Source organism: Lepidochelys olivacea (assembly GCF_965140295.1).
Source record: "Lepidochelys olivacea isolate rLepOli2 genome assembly, chromosome: 17".
In the NCBI taxonomy this organism is placed as follows: domain Eukaryota; kingdom Metazoa; phylum Chordata; order Testudines; family Cheloniidae; genus Lepidochelys; species Lepidochelys olivacea.
In genome coordinates, this window is record NC_140427.1 from 17,479,471 (window position 1) to 17,495,194 (window position 15,724).

The 15,724-nt window shown below is 43.4% G+C and overlaps 1 protein-coding gene across 3 annotated transcripts in view; it reads left to right on the forward strand.

The window, feature by feature from the left end:
* ATP2A3 (ATPase sarcoplasmic/endoplasmic reticulum Ca2+ transporting 3) overlaps positions 1–15,724 on the forward strand; it is a 136,331-nt gene that overhangs the window by 68,840 nt on the left and 51,767 nt on the right. For all 3 annotated transcript variants that reach the window (XM_084650817.1, XM_084650818.1, XM_084650819.1), the window contains exons 6-8: positions 1,040–1,120; positions 3,643–3,728; positions 6,337–6,801. In XM_084650817.1, the coding sequence (XP_084506943.1) occupies positions 1,040–1,120; positions 3,643–3,728; positions 6,337–6,801 (632 nt within the window). The remainder of the gene's footprint in view (positions 1–1,039; positions 1,121–3,642; positions 3,729–6,336; positions 6,802–15,724) is intronic.

A 15,724-nucleotide genomic window follows, 5' to 3' on the forward strand; every position in this document is an offset into this window, starting at 1 on the left:
CTGAAACAACTGGGAAGGTGGCAGGAGACTAGTGGTATCAGGTTTGGTGCATCTCCATTTGGGATATTGATTACCTCTTTCTGCTCTCCCTCCTGCAGACAGTTACTTTTGTTGACTCCTGAACTATCTGCATTATCCGCCACTGCGCAGGAAAGCACTTCAATGATTTCCAGGCCAGGGAGTGGTTCTTTCCTCCCATCCTGGCCTATGCTTCTGTATGGGAGTTTATTATAGGTGTGTATTTCACCAGATTAGTCATTTTCTGTTTAAAATAACTGGTGACCAGGCCACTCTTATCTCCAAGACTTTTGTTAGGAGCTGTGCCAAAGGAACATTGATGTTCATCAACTCAGGTTTCTATAGGCAAGAGTGTGGTTGTATGGCTAAGGAACTGGACTGAGATTCTTGACTCTGCCACAGACCTGCTTTGTGACCTTTGGGAAATCACTTACTCTCGCCATTTGTAAAATGGGTGGTAATGCTTTCCCTCCCAAGGCTCTTGAGGATAAATATGTTTGCGTGGGTCTCATGTACTGTGTTAATGAAGGCCATATGAGTATCTGGATTATTTGTATCACTATGTATGGGATCTCAAGAGTTAAGAGGGGGATTTCAGTGTCTATGGCCCTTTCAGTCGCTGGCGCCTTTGCTGAGAGATTTAACAGAGGACGGTTGGTGGTGGTTTATCTTTGATGTGGACATTCATGCATTAGAGACAGGTGCTACATATACAAACAGAAAGAGACTGTCCCTGCCCTGAAAAGCTTACGATTTAAATGGAGGAACAGGAAGTAATGTTATCCTCATTTTAAAGATTGGAAACTGAGGCACAGGGAGATTAACTGGCTTGTTGAGGTTTGTGGCAGAGCTCGGAATTGAGACCGTTTTTCTGAGTCCAAGGTCTGTGCATAAACTGTCCTTCCTCTTGCTAGTTCCCATGGTTAGTTTATGTATCTCCCTTACTATGGTTGAGTTCAGTCACAGATCAGACCAAACACTTTTAACCTGTGGCATTTCTCTTCTACTTTCCCTCTCTTAGTTGGTGACAAGGTGCCAGCCGATATCCGGATCATTGAGATCAGATCCACGACATTACGGGTTGATCAGTCGATTCTCACAGGTATGGGCAGTGCTGTTACTGTGAGTATGGCGGTCTTGCACAGAATGACTGCTACTGGAATGAGTCCCACGTGGGGGTGGAGGTGCTGGGCTTGGTGCTTTAAGAACCTTCACACCCACAGAACGTTCAGTGAAATTTGTATCAACAGTTCTGAGTCCTGAAAAAGCTAGGTTTCAGAGTAGCAGCCGTGTTAGTCTGTATTCGCAAAAAGAAAAGGAGGACTTGTGGCACCTTAGAAATCGGTTAGTCTCTAAGGTGCCACAAGTCCTCCTTTTCTTTTTCTGAAAAAGCTAGTCCTCCTCTTAACGTTTTCATTTTCACACCTGTCTGGTGAATCTGTGGTGGCCAGCCTCTCTGTAACACTTTCCAAGGGTTACCTAATTAATCCAGACATTTGGCAAACCAATGTGTAGCATGTCCCTTTGAGGCTGATTGGTTAGCACTATTATCAGCCCTCTTTACAGCTGGAACAATTTAAAACCAGGGATTAAGGGTGGGGTTTTCAAATGCGTTCAGTGTTGGCCTGACTGCTCCACTGAAGTCAGTGAGCATTTGCAGTGGGAGCAGATTGGGGGTGAGATTTTCGAAATTGCTCCATTTAGGACTATGTGACTTGCCCAGAAAGGGAACCAGTGGCAGAATTGGGATTAGAACTCAGGAGATTCTGGCTCCATGTCTCATACTCAGACCAGTGGACCACAGCTGACTCTCAGCAGGAAGTGCCCAAAATCTTGAAAATGTGTGAGATTTTGTTAAGACTCAAGCCTCATATTAATGATGGCTACCCATTTTACTGCAGAACAGGGTATGTTGCTGTCTTACACAGGTACTGAACTGTGGCTTGAAAGCAAATATTGCTTGATTCATGTCTATCTTGTTGTGTAGCAATTAAAGAGTTATTCATTTCAGATGTGTGATATTTGCTAGAATCAGATGTTGTCATTGAGGGGAGGGGATTTTTTTTTAAATATGGATTAAAGAAGTGTTTGAAATATTACATATTAGCTTTAAACATTATATCACTGCTATCAGGGGGAAATGGAAGTTTCCTTTCTTTTCTATTTAGATGAACCATTAGTCTAAACTGAAAATCTCCTTTTGACATGATTTTAAAAATTCATTAGTTTAGGAAATGGCAAAAGGGAAGGGAAAACAATTGGAGAAATTAAATCTACAAGGACACCAGCACAGTCTCCCCGACACATAAATAACACAGGTTTTGTGCTAATTGAACATTCTCCCTCTGCTGCATCTCCTGTCACCTTGCAGAACAAAATTATTTTTGTGCTCAGAGCACAAAATAAAGACCTTCAGGAGAAGCACTCTCGATGCTTTCATTACATCGCCCAAGGGATTCCATCTCCTCTTGAGGCCGTTGACTGGCTTTGAGTTGTCCTTGAATAAGTGGAACTGTTGCCTCTGATTTTGATTCTTGTGTCCTGAGGAGAGGGGCTTTTCTTCAAAGTTTGGAAGTCTTGGCTGTTGTAAGCTTCCTGGAGCAGGGAACCATCTTTTCATCCGTGTTTGTACGGTGCCTATCACAGTGGGATCCTGGTCCATGACTAAATAAATAATCAGTAGTAGTAATGTAGCCAGTTTCCATGCCAATGCAGGACTGTTCCTTACAAGATGCAAAAGAAGATTTTTGGACTAAAGAGTATTTAATTTTAGAAGTCTTTTTTTTTCATGATGTCTTCAAAATAGAAAAATAGATAGTATAATCTTCACTGTCACTCTGTTTCCTGCTGTTGCGAAGCACCCCACAATTTAGGATTAGTTTTTGAGCCCTTCAGACCCCACCCACAAAAAGCTAATCCTTGTTCCATTTGACTATCTCCTCACACAATTAATGCCAAGAAGCAACTCTGGCTGAGATTCACCAGAACAACACTTGGTCTCTGGTACCAGTTTCTCTGTAGAAGTCTTCACCAGTTAGTTGGTGGCAGTTAAAACCTGTCTGGAATCCGGAAAAACTTTTGTCTGTGTTTGTACCATGCCTAGCCCAGTGGGGCTGGGGCCTCCAGATGCAACTACAATACAAACCACAATAATTCAGACAGCAGTGCTGTTATCGCTGGAGTGTGAGGAGGGCAGCAATTGGTGGGTGAGACCAGGGACTTGAGTTTGCCAACTTGTATCAGGCTGTTCAGATGCCTAAATATGGAGTTAGGTGCCAAACTTTACATTTTCTGGCTCAAAATGTTGACCTAACCCTGTTAGGGTATGCTGTTACCTTAGCAGCTTTTTAGCTCTTGTAATTTTCACTTGAGTTCAAGCTAGTTATTTTCCTATGACTATTCTCTCCATAGTGAACAGATGAATGGACCAGCTGTAACAGCTCATTGATGAATGTCCAAACAAAATGACCTAGTGCCAAAGATCTATTTTCAAGGCTATGTATTGTCACCAACAGAAGCTTCTAATCCACCCTAATAGAAGCCTTTGCTGGAACTGGATCTGTGTTGAGAATCTCAGTAGGAAACCCTGTAAATGTTTTTTTCTCCCTCCTTTTGTCTCTACAGGTGAATCTGTGTCTGTGATTAAACACACTGACCCGATTCCTGACCCCAGGGCTGTCAATCAGGACAAGAAGAACATGCTTTTCTCTGTAAGTTGTTTCACATCCGTCACCTCCTCTCTTGGGTCTTGTAGAAACAGCCCCAGGGTAAAGAACCTCACAGGCAGGTATCAAAGTATATATGTTTTTGAGCAGTAAAGTGTAATACAGGATAATTACTATTCACCAAAGGACACGGACAATTTAAGGTGGTATTTTTCCTAAGTGTTCAGTGCTGGCCTAATTCTGCTGCTGTTAAAGTCAATGGGAAAAGAGTCAGGCCAATGCTGAATGCTTTTAAAAAATCCCACCCTTAACAGTTTACATGTTGTCAAAAGTTGGCCTGTCATCTACTCACTGGACCAGGAGCATCTGAGTCTTGGTTGTGCTGCAGTAAAGAGTCCTTTCAAAGGAATAACTGGATGGGAATTTCACAATGGCCATGTCATAGATCTGGGTCTTGTATCCTTGTGACGATCTGAGGTATGCCAACCCTGTAGGTCCCTTTGGTCTTTGAGAGACATTTGTACCCCTGAACCAAGTGGGTTTGTTTTTTTATTAATGTTTCTTTTAAAATGAGGCTGAGAACAAAAATCACCCCCAAGCAAGCCAGACCCTCAGTTCCACTTGCAGTCGTCATGGGTTGTGGCAGAATCACTGAATTCAACATATTGGAGGCACGCTAGAGGTGACTAGCTTCAAACTTCCCCCCGCACAGCATTACAACCTACGCGACTAGTGAAAGGATATTCCACAAAGGCTTATTCACTGGGGCAGTTCTCACTTTACTGTTTGTGGCGGAGATTTTTTCAAAGAGGGCAGCCCATTGAGTTTTGGCACCTAACTCCTTTATACTTAGGACCCTACGAAATTCACAGTCATGAAAAACACGTCATGGACCATGAAATCTGGTCTTTTGTGTGCTTTTACCCCATACTATACGGATTTCACAGGGGAGACCAGTGTTTCTCAAACGGGGGGTCCTGACCCAAAAGGGGGTTGCAAGGTAATTTAGGGAGTATTGCCACCCGTACTTTTGCGCTGCTTTCAGAGCTGGGCGGCCGGAGAGCGGAGGCTGTTGGCTGGGCGCCTAGCTCTGAAAGCGGTGCCCTGCCAGCAGCAGTGCAGAAGTAAGGGTGGTAATACTATATCAAGCCAGCGGCTCTGCCTTCAGAGCTGGGCTTCCAGCCAGCAGCCACCGTTCTCCGGCTGCCCAGCTCTGAAGGCAGCGCCACCATCATCAGCAGCACAGCAGTAAGGGTAGTAGTTCCACAACCCCCTACGATAACCTTGCGACCCCCCCCCCCTCCTCACCCCTTTTTGGGTCAGGACCCGTACAATTACATCATCATGAAATTCAAATTTAAATATCTGAAATCATGAAATTTTATAATTTTTAAAATCCTGTGACTGTGAAATTGACCTAAATGGACCATGAATTTGGTAGGGCCCTACTTATACTCCTTTGAAGTCTCAGCCTTTGTGTTTCTGGTTTTCATCTGAAATCATGGACTAGAGGCGTTACAGGTGTTCGTGATTAAACATGCAGGACCCATGAGTTCTGATTCCCCTCCTGCTCCCCCCAGGCTCAATAAGAAGTAACGCTATATTGGTGTAAAACGGTTGATAGAGTTGGGCCAATGTGAAGCAGCCTAAGGCTGGAATATGGATGCTAACTCACTCCTTTTCATGACTTCATTGCAAAAGCAAGCAAAGCTCTGTAGATTCATCTGATTTTTGCTTTTCTTCAGGATTTTTTTTTTGTTAGTCCCAAGTGGTAACTTGAAACTTGTGAGGTGCAAACAACCCTCAAACAGGAAAACTAGAGATGGACTCAGAGTGTGGAATTTGAATGCTCCAAAATTCAAAGGTGTTTGCAACATGAGGTTTTGCTTCATCTTATAAAGATTAGGGGTTATTTAAAACAATTGAACATTTTGCCAGATTTGGAGGAGTTTATATATGAGGTTTTGTTACCAACTTTTGAACCTGAAGCAGGAAACAGGTAGCTCATTGTGCAGGGAAAGAATGTAGCCTGCCAATTAGAGTACAGGATGAGGTGTCAGGACTCCTGGGTTCTTTCCTGAAACCTGTCACTGACTCACTGTCCAATTTCTCTTACCCTCTTTGAACAAAACTGGTCATAATAATTTGTGAAGCAAGACTGTTATACCTTAAAATCCATTAAAAAGGGGTCTGGGGAGGGACGGGGGCAGTCCTTTTGTTTAGTAGTTTCTACTGGACCAAGCATCTTCAACTTTTCTATGCTCCTTAAGAGTAAAGGGTGTGCATTACATCTGGAGATGCTTCTAACTCAAAAAAGCTCCAAACCACACAAATCTTGAAGACCGCAGAAGACTCAGTAGCTAGTGATAGGTCTGGAGAAACCCCTGTTTAGGTTTGGTGGGATATCACCAAAAGTAGAAAGGCCTGTCAAGGGGTCACAGGAAACAGGAGTTATTGGGTCCAGGCTGGAGAGAAATTGAACAATAACTCAGTGACAGGTCTCAGGAAAGAACCCAGGAGTCCTGACTCCAAATCCTGTACTCTAATTGGTAGGCCCTCTTCTCTCCCTACACAGTGAGCTACCCATTTGCTGCTTTAAGCCTAAAGATCTAATATTTGTATATTCTGTACATACAAATGACTTCTTTTCCAGGGTACCAATATTGCAGCTGGTAAGGCTGTTGGAGTCGTCATTGCTACTGGGGTATACACAGAAATTGGGAAGATCAGGAATCAGATGGTTGCAACTGAGCCAGAGAAGACCCCATTGCAACAAAAGCTGGATGAGTTCAGCCAGCAACTCTCCAAGGTCATTTCTGTGGTCTGTGTAGCTGTCTGGGTCATCAATATCAGTCACTTCAGTGACCCCGTCCACGGCAGCTCTTGGTTTCGTGGGGCTATCTACTATTTCAAGATTGCTGTGGCCTTGGCTGTGGCTGCCATCCCTGAGGGTCTCCCTGCTGTCATCACCACTTGTCTGGCACTGGGCACGCGCCGCATGGCCAAGAAGAATGCTATTGTGAGGAGCCTTCCTTCAGTGGAAACGCTGGGCTGCACCTCTGTCATCTGCTCTGACAAGACTGGTACCCTCACCACCAATCAGATGTCTGTCTGCAGGGTGAGTTCTTGAGCTATGCAAATGCGTAAACACCATTTTGCTTTCCCATAAGGTGTGCAGGGTCTTGAGGCTAATGCATGGGGTTGAGAGTTGGGAGATCTGAGTTTTATGCCTAGCTCTGCGGGCTTCAGGTAAGTCACGTTCACTCTGTGCCTCAGTTTACCCATCAGTGTAGTAGGGATAACAACATTTACCTTCCTCACAGACATATTGCAAGGCTAAAACTGTCTCTTCTGGCAGAAACTTTGCTAATTTGAAGGAGAGCGTGAAAAAGTTTTGCGTTATTGCAAACCCGTATAAACATGACCTTCCTTTCCTCCCTATTGGTGATGAAAATCAGTTTATTATTATTTTTGTATGGCTCTAGGGCTGCAGTTATATAGCTCACTCTTGCTCCTTGTGAACAAATGAGACACCTGTTTAAAGGTTTCAGAGTAGCAGCCATGTTAGTCTGTATTAAAGGTGTGGCTTTCCAGAGGTTGTTTTATGGACTCTTCTTTCTTGGAGCTTTCCCCTGTGGTGGGGATCTACTTGAAATGAGAGCTCCTGGAAGTGCATGTATTTAGTCTGTTCTCTCCCATGCTTGTTTAACCAAGCTGGTAAGAGATTAGAAACTTAAGCTGAACTTCTTATATATTAAAACCAGGGAGTTAAACTGAGAATGGATCACCCTGAGAAATCCAGGGGTCAAGATAACAGTAATGCAACCTGGTTCATCGGTGGTTTTTTGTTTTTTTAATGCATGTTTTATTGTTCGGTCAGCAATCCCATACAGCTGAGTTTGGCATCTAAATGTACTATAAACACACATAATTGGGTAAACACCAGGGGCACCACGGCTGAGCAATGTATCAATTTTATCTGGTATAAAAGGGAGTTATTTTCTGGGGAGCATCTTCCATTCCCCTGCACTGTGGGGGCTTGGCTTTATTTGGATTGACAAGACTAGAATAGGACTGGAAATAATAGGACTTGGATAATCCAAGCACTCCTCAGTTTCCCTATTAATCCTCATGTCTAAGAAAAGATTTTTTTCTTAGTACTGGCACTCAGATTTTATAGGAAAACCTTGGAAAATAACATTTCACCAGAGGGAAAAATAAACCTGCCCAGCCTCTCTCCCCCAAACCTCCCAGCTTTAATACTTTTTTAGAACAGTCCAAAGTAGACAACATGTTGTAGCATGGCCATATACACTGTGAGCACTGACTGGTTAACCAGACATTATTAATGTTGGGAAAGTCTGAGATTTCTGCTCCTATAACTTACTGAAAATGAGAGAGCACTGGAGCTAGCCATTTAAAAAAAAGTGTCATTTCCATGCCTTGCTTAGAAAGAATGGACAGACGGACGGACACATACAACATCTTTATACACAACATCTTCCTATTATCCCTTCTGCAAAGCAGATATGTTGGAAGACCAGTGATTCTTCCCATCCCCTTCTACAGGCAGTCAGCTAAAGTAACATATGTGACATTCTGCCTACATATGTCAGTAGACATTCTGCCTCAGTTACATCTGGCAGGCTGTTCCTGTTCTGTGATGGTTCTTCTAGTTTCCTTAGTGATATGGCAGAGTGAGTGGCCCATGTTCATCTGCATAATGAATGCGTGGGAGTCTAAAGGCATTAAATGCCAAGTTGATGGTTCTGTGGACAGATATGGAAGCATCTCTTGCTGATCAACTAGCTACCATGTTGTGCAGGAGAGACTTTTATCTTTCCAGGAACCTGTTCACGCAATGACAGCACTAAGATTGCTTTCCCAGCTGGTTTCTTTACCAGGCAGGCCACTGATTTCATTAAGTCTTTTCCTTTTTATTTTAGGACTCCCAAGATGAGCTGTGCAAATCACAGTTCATTAAGGCTGCAGGGTTGCAAGCAGACTCCTTCATCTGGTTTTGGTCCATGTGCACACAAACATCCTGTGTTTGGACAAACCAGAAATTCAAAGGCACTGTCAACCAAAGCCACCCAGGTGTGTTTCTGGCTTTGAGTAAGAATGAGCCTGATTCACTACATTCAAGTGTGTTCAGATCTGGGATATCGATTCAAGCCCATCTCTGAATCAATGCCATGGGAACTTCTCTTGGCTTCTACCTAAAATCATAACTTGGTTCTGATGATGATGATGATGATTGCTACAGTGCAGGGGTGGCCAAGCTTCAGAAGTTCAAGAGCTGCAAGACATGCACTCCCTGCCCCGCAGGGTGTGCCTACCCAGGCATGGGGCTTCTGCCCAGAAGCCCCTAGCCCCACCACCCCACCGCAGGGCAGAAGCCCGAGCTGCTCTCCCCCACCTCCCCAGTCAGGTAGGTGGAGAATGGAGGGAGGCATGGGGGGCTCCGCAAACTGCACTTTAACTATAAAAGAGCCCATGTGGTTCATGAGCCGTGGCTTGGCCACACCTGATGTAGTGGTAGCACCTAAAAATGTCATTCAGGTTTGGTCCCCATTGTGCTAGGTACTGTACAAACATATATAGTAAATATCAAAATCCTACTAAAGTCAGTGCAAGAGTCCCATTGATTTTAATTTTACAGGGTCAAACCATAAAAGACGAGACCGAACAGGGGTGTGAAACAAACAAGCCAAAGTGTGTGTGTGTCTGGGGGGGACAGGGTCGGGGGGGATGACAGAGCAGCAATAACAAGAATATTTAATACCTGCAATCATCACAGTTCTCTCAAAACTCAGCCCAAATTCTCAGCAAACCTATCTTGAGCTTATAACTTAAAATCAGTTGCCATATTAATTCACTCCTTTTTCAGTATCAATTTAATCAGTCAGCAGAATTGGGGATCTTTTGGATAACATTATTCCAGGCCCAATCAGTTTGAGGACACACAGAAATTTTGTTAATGTTTAATCTTCAGGAGTTCCCTGGTTAAATAAGGTGACTGCTTAATGGAAGATTTGCAGACTGTTAAAAGGGCAAATATTTACGCTGGGTGGTCATGACTGCTATTGAGCACTTACTTACCCTGTAGGTGTTCACTTCCTTAAACAGACCAGCTCTATCTTGAGTGGGAACTGTATAAAGCCTGTCAATATCCTGGACAAAGGTTAAGCGTTAATTTGAGCTTAGTTGGGGCATGCAGCCTTTTATTAGGAAGAACTGGGGACCTTGTGTCTTCTGTAATGGTCCAAAGAAAGCTATTGTCCAAAGGACTCTTTAAAACCTGTTTCAAGAGGTTTTACAAATAAGAGGACTCCTCTGCTAACCGAGATCTATGGCAAGAAACTGGATCCCTGTTTGTAAATCTTTCCAGGTCTGAAGGCTCTCTGCTTTTTCCCATCTCCCTCAGTTTTGTTTAACTCCTTCACTTGGGGCTGGATGGGAAAAAAAACTTTGATTTGTTTTTGGATTTTCCCCCCTCTTTTATAACTTTGAAATCCAACAAGTTTGAAATCCAACCAGCGCTCTATGGGAAAATATGAAGAAAAAAATTTGTCTTACCATTTTTGTTTAAAAATTCAGATTTTGGCAAAAAAAACAAACAAGCAAACCAAAGATAATATTCAATGCTTCTGTCGTGTAACTCCCTGACTTTTCTTCCCCATAGTGTTACTGCACAAATGATTTATTTGCCCATCTTCTGAACGCATTGCTGGTAAAGCCTTTGAAAATTTTCTCCACTTGAATCCCACCATTTGTGATACTCCAGGTCTACCTGAGGCCAAGTCCTGAAATTCTTATTCCTTTTTTACTCAGCCCTTACTCTGGGGTGGGGGACAAAACTACTTACTAATGCCAGTGCATAATTAAGGACTTCAGTATTTGGGTCTTGATCCATCAAAGCACTTAAGCACGGGCCTAACTAAAAGTGTGTGAAATGGCTTCAAGCATGTGCATAATTTAAATCACATTTTAAAGGTATGCACTTTAATGAGAGCTGAATGCTCAGTAGAGCTTTGCAACCAGCATGATGACTCCGGTCCTTCTTCGTGACATGAATTATATGCACTATACCAGCTTCTGATCTTTGTCACTCTTGTTCTTTCACCACTAAGCTTTCTCTGCCATTGTTTGGTATGATAATTCCAGAACCTGGTGGTCATGGTAGCCTGGGAACCGGCTTTCTTGGTGAGTTCACAGATCCATTGGCTACTTTCAGTTTCATTCTTGAGAGTCTAGATAATTGCTGAGAGTGTCTCTTTTCTCAGCTTGATACATGCTGCTGTGGGGGTGTGTTGAAATTTTTACTTAATTTTTACAGGTTGTGCTCAGCACTGAGTAGCATATGGAGCTGCCTCACCTCTAAGTTTTGTCTTCATATGTTCTTTTGCTGTAGAGCAGTGGTTCTCAACCAGGGTCTGGGGCCCACTGGGGGGCTGCGAGCAGGTTTCAGGGGGTCCATCAAGCAGGGCCAGTGTTAGACTTGTTGGGGCCGAGGGCAGAAAGCCGAAGCCCCACCACATGGGGCTGAAGTCTGGGGCCCTGAGCCCCGCCACCCGAAGCTGAAGCCAAACGTAGCTTTGTGGGGGCCCCTTTGGCATGGAGCCCCAGGCAATTGCCCTGCTTGCTACCCCCTAACGCCAGCTCTGGCTTTTAGAAAACCAGTTATTGTGGCACAGGTGGGCCATGGAGTTTTTATAGCATTGGGGGGGCTCAGAAAGAAAAAGGTTGAGAACCCCTGCTGTAGAGAGTTAGGGTACAACAACACGTTAGATTCAGAGATCTTAAGGCCATAAGGGACAAATATAATCCATCTGACCTGTATAATAAAGGCCATAGAAGTTCCCTAAGTGATTTGAGCATCTTCAACAGAAGTTATGTAATCTCCAAATAGACCCACCCATTCAATCTCACGGTTCCTTGTTCTGAAGCAATTTAATTGGAGCTAGATAATTCATATTAATCCCTGCTCTCTACCCAGAGACTGAGCTAAAAGCTTTCTTGTGATCAGCAAAACACACATAGTTAATTAATTTACCTCTGTTTTTTTTTGTTCAGCTCCAATCCTTGAGATTGTGATTTATTTCTGTCCCATAACTTCCTCTAGATAATCTTACCTTTTTCCTTAATGATAATTAATGAATGACATGCAGCAACCCCAGCTAGCTTTGCTGGCCTGAATTTCTTGCTTTTGCTTCAGGGCTTTCAGTTCAAGTCTAGGTAGTTGATTTTTACCAGCCTCTTATAATCCCTAATTTACCTTTGAAAACCAGTCTATTTAGGAACTGTACCATAATTTTAGAGCCCTCATTCAGCACAGCAAGCGGGGAGGGATAGCTCAGTGGTTTGAGCATTGGCCTGCTAAACCCAGAGTTGTGAGTTCAATCCTTGAGGGGGCCATTTAGGGATCTGGTGCAAAAATTGGAAATTGGCCCTGCTTTAAGCAGGGGTTTGGACTAGATGACCTCCTGAGGTCCCTTCCAACCCTGATATTCTATGATGTGTGCAAGTCCCTCTCTAATCAGCAAAGCACTTAGTATGTGCTGAAATACCATTCACTTCACTGAGGCCTATTTGTAGTACAGTAGTGCCTAGAGGCTGTATTCAAGAGCGGAGTCCCCATTGTGATAAGCACTGTGCAAATGCATATAAAAAAGCAGACCCTGCCTCCAAAAGCTTACAATTTAAATAGATAGGTCAGACAATGGCTGGGAGGGTTAACAGGCACAGAGATGAGGAGCGGCTTTTCCAGAGTCACACAGCAGGTCACTGGTAGAGCTGAGAATAGCACCCAAGGTCTTGTGACTCCAAGTCCAGTGTCCAGTCCCCCTACGCTTGCATGAGGGAAGCCTGCACTGCAGTTGCCTGTATTTTAACTGTTCTGTGCACAGAGGACTCAGTCTCCCAGTCAGTCAGCCCTGGACCTTTTTATAAGCATGACGCTAGCTTAATGAAAGGAACGAGCCAAAAAAATTCTGTCGGGATGAGTAGGGTCCTTATATGGAATATAGCTAAACCTTACCTCTCCCTAGCCCACGATGGTCAAAACAGTCTGAATACTAGCTCTAGTCCAAGTTGGCATTGAAACCAGACCTTGGGGGGAATAATTTTAGAAGATTCCCACTATCTGTCTGGGTTATTGTCTCTCCTGTATGGCTGCTTTGACAGGGGAGATGATATGGGAGGAAGCCATTATGTAATTATGTTAACCGCAAGCATTATTTAACATAGGGGGAGGGGGAGAGAAATGTTTTTACCTCTGTCCTCGCAGATTGCTTCCTTTTTATAGAAGAAGATTGCAGGATCTGTGTAATAAGTTAATAACTCTGAATTAAGCTCATCATGGAGCCTTTGAACAACAGTTATTGAAACTGACATTCAGCTCAAATTATAGTCTCTTAAAACTTGGCATATGGCACCCTTTTATGCTCCATTACTTAATACACCAGGAGGCCGAGACGCAGAGGATGACATTTGGAAGTTATGATCTGATGGGCACGTTTGGAAAGATAAGTACATGCCTCGTAACCCATTGAAACAACATTGGATGAGCTGAACTTCCTGAGGGGTCAAAGAATATGTTCTTATTTTAAAACCAACTGCCTGGCTTGTCCCTTCTAAATAAGGGCAATTGGCACTGGGTTAGGCAAACAGAATGCTGTTACAGGACCTGATCCTGTTGAGATGCTCAGTGTCCTCCCAGCTTTTAATATGGGTGGGCGCCGAGAGAGCTCAACACCTTGTTGTTGGTGCTTTGCACTTGGCTGGACCAGTCCCATACCTCTGCCATTGCTGCGCTGATAGCCAGTTGTCAGCCTTCCTAGTAAGGGGGAGACATTGTGGAGAGCTCCATGTAGACTTTTACATAGATTGTGCACTGTGAATGCAGGAAGGGGAGAAGGGTGACTCTTAAACAGCTGAATAAGAGACGGGTGCAGTGGATTGCAACTATGTGAATCACCCATTGGATAGAGGAGACAGGTGAATTTGTGTTTCTGTGCCAATCTGTTCTGCAAGCTGACTTCAAATCACTCCCAGTTTGTCTCTCCTTTAAATATCCTGGTTTTGGGATCTTTTGAATGAGTTGTTTCAGCAGTTCTGGCTAACATGCAAACGCTTAAATGAGTATCCTGGAAAATGTTGTAGGCAAAATGGCTTCCTTAGAGTCATGTGGTTTTTCCTTGAATACTCCTTTGTTAAGGCCAATCTACAGGAGACTACAGTTCGATTCAGCAGCTTCTATCTAAAACAAACACAAGCTGCTTTTTATTGGATTCTCTTGCTCAGGGCTCCACCTCCTCCCCTTTTGGATCTATAGGACCTATAACCATTTTTCTGAGTTGCTGGGTTGAACCCAGCCCAAGTTGGTCGTGACAGAGGGACTAGACAGACACTTGGGGATCTTGATCAGCTTCCCAATAAACATGAAAATGAAAGTTTAAATAGATGACTAGTAGCCGATAGGAGTGTTTTAAATCATAGCAGTTTATTTCATTTTGGTACTTTGCACTTTTTTAGTGCATGTATCCATCTGAAGATCTAAAAGCAGTGTAAAAGGGTAGGTTCTTATCTGTATTTTGAAGATGGGCAAACAGGGGTAGAGAGAGGGAAAGTTATGTGCCCAAGCCCAATAAATCTCAATTACAGAACTGGGATGCAAACCCCAGTCTCCTGACTCTTAGTCCTATGACCCATAGTTCATATTTACTTTTATGCCATCAGACACTTGTTCACAGTTCGGGATCCCAGGAAGGTGTGAATAGTTTTTGTATTAATTCCAATTGTTTTTTCTTTCTTCTTGCAAAGTAAACATTTATCATTCGGAACCTTGTCACCGATATTGATGAGCCCCTGACATCCCATACCACTGTCCCATTTCAGCAGCATTCTTATGGATTTCTTTTCATGTAAGGCAGAAAATACTCACATTTAAATAAAACCTCCCAAAACTAACTGTCCTCATCTTGCCTCTCTCCTCACAAATGAGCCTGCAGCAAAAGTGCCCAGCGTTACTTGGAGGGAAGTATTTTTCTGATCCAGTTGCTTTCCAAAATGTGTCGCGGTTAGTGCTGTTACCCCGGGGGAAGAAATGAGATTTGAGCTGCAGAAGGACCAGTACGCATACATTTGTGGGTGGCAAGTTCCTAGGTGGTTTTTTTTTAGATCTCTAATATTACATTTTTGACACAAATATGGCTTTAAAAGGGTTAAACGCAGAGGTACGCATTGGAGCGAGAACTTGATCTGGGGCCAAGTGAGTTTCCTTCTTTGTGTGACACAGGAGTTAGTGTGCACCCTCCAGCCTTATAAGGTAAACAGTGCAGCGGTTTATATAGCAGATTTGTTTGGCTGGCTCAGTTCCAGCAGCTTTTCACAGAAAGTGCCATTTAAACTGCTGGTGCAGATAAGTTTGGGTTTTTATACTAACGTTACCTATCCTGTTTATGGATTAACCTGCAGCTATTTCCTCTTCACTATTTACAGTTACTGCAAACATACCCCTCTAGTCCCTCAGGAAATACACCATCATGTAATACCGAAAACCTGCTAATACCTTTCAGATCCCACAATCAAAGTCCCTTCCCCCACCTCCACCAACCCATATTGACTCAATGCCATTGTATTAGTCGCTGAGCACATTCTAGGGTAGGAAATGTAATGTAGTGCTTGGTTGCCGTGGGTTTCAGAACACCATTTTTAAATAGGTTTAGATTAGAAAAATAAAGGGGTTGTGACCAATTTTAAAAAAAAGAGATATTTAGCGTTGTGAAAGTGTTAATTGTTCCACAACCTAGCGTGTTTGAGAAAGAAGACCCTCATACCAAGCAGGGAGCGAGAACTGGGTAGGAGGTTGAGTGTAGTTGCAATCACCAGTTTGCAGACCAATAGCAAGTGCACCTGATGTCAACATATACAGCCCATAGGATGATTCAATACATGACACTCAGCTTTCAGAAGAGACCAGTAATTTTTGGTGCCTTTTGGGGGGGGGGGCACTCAACTTGAAGCACCTTAAAAAGGCA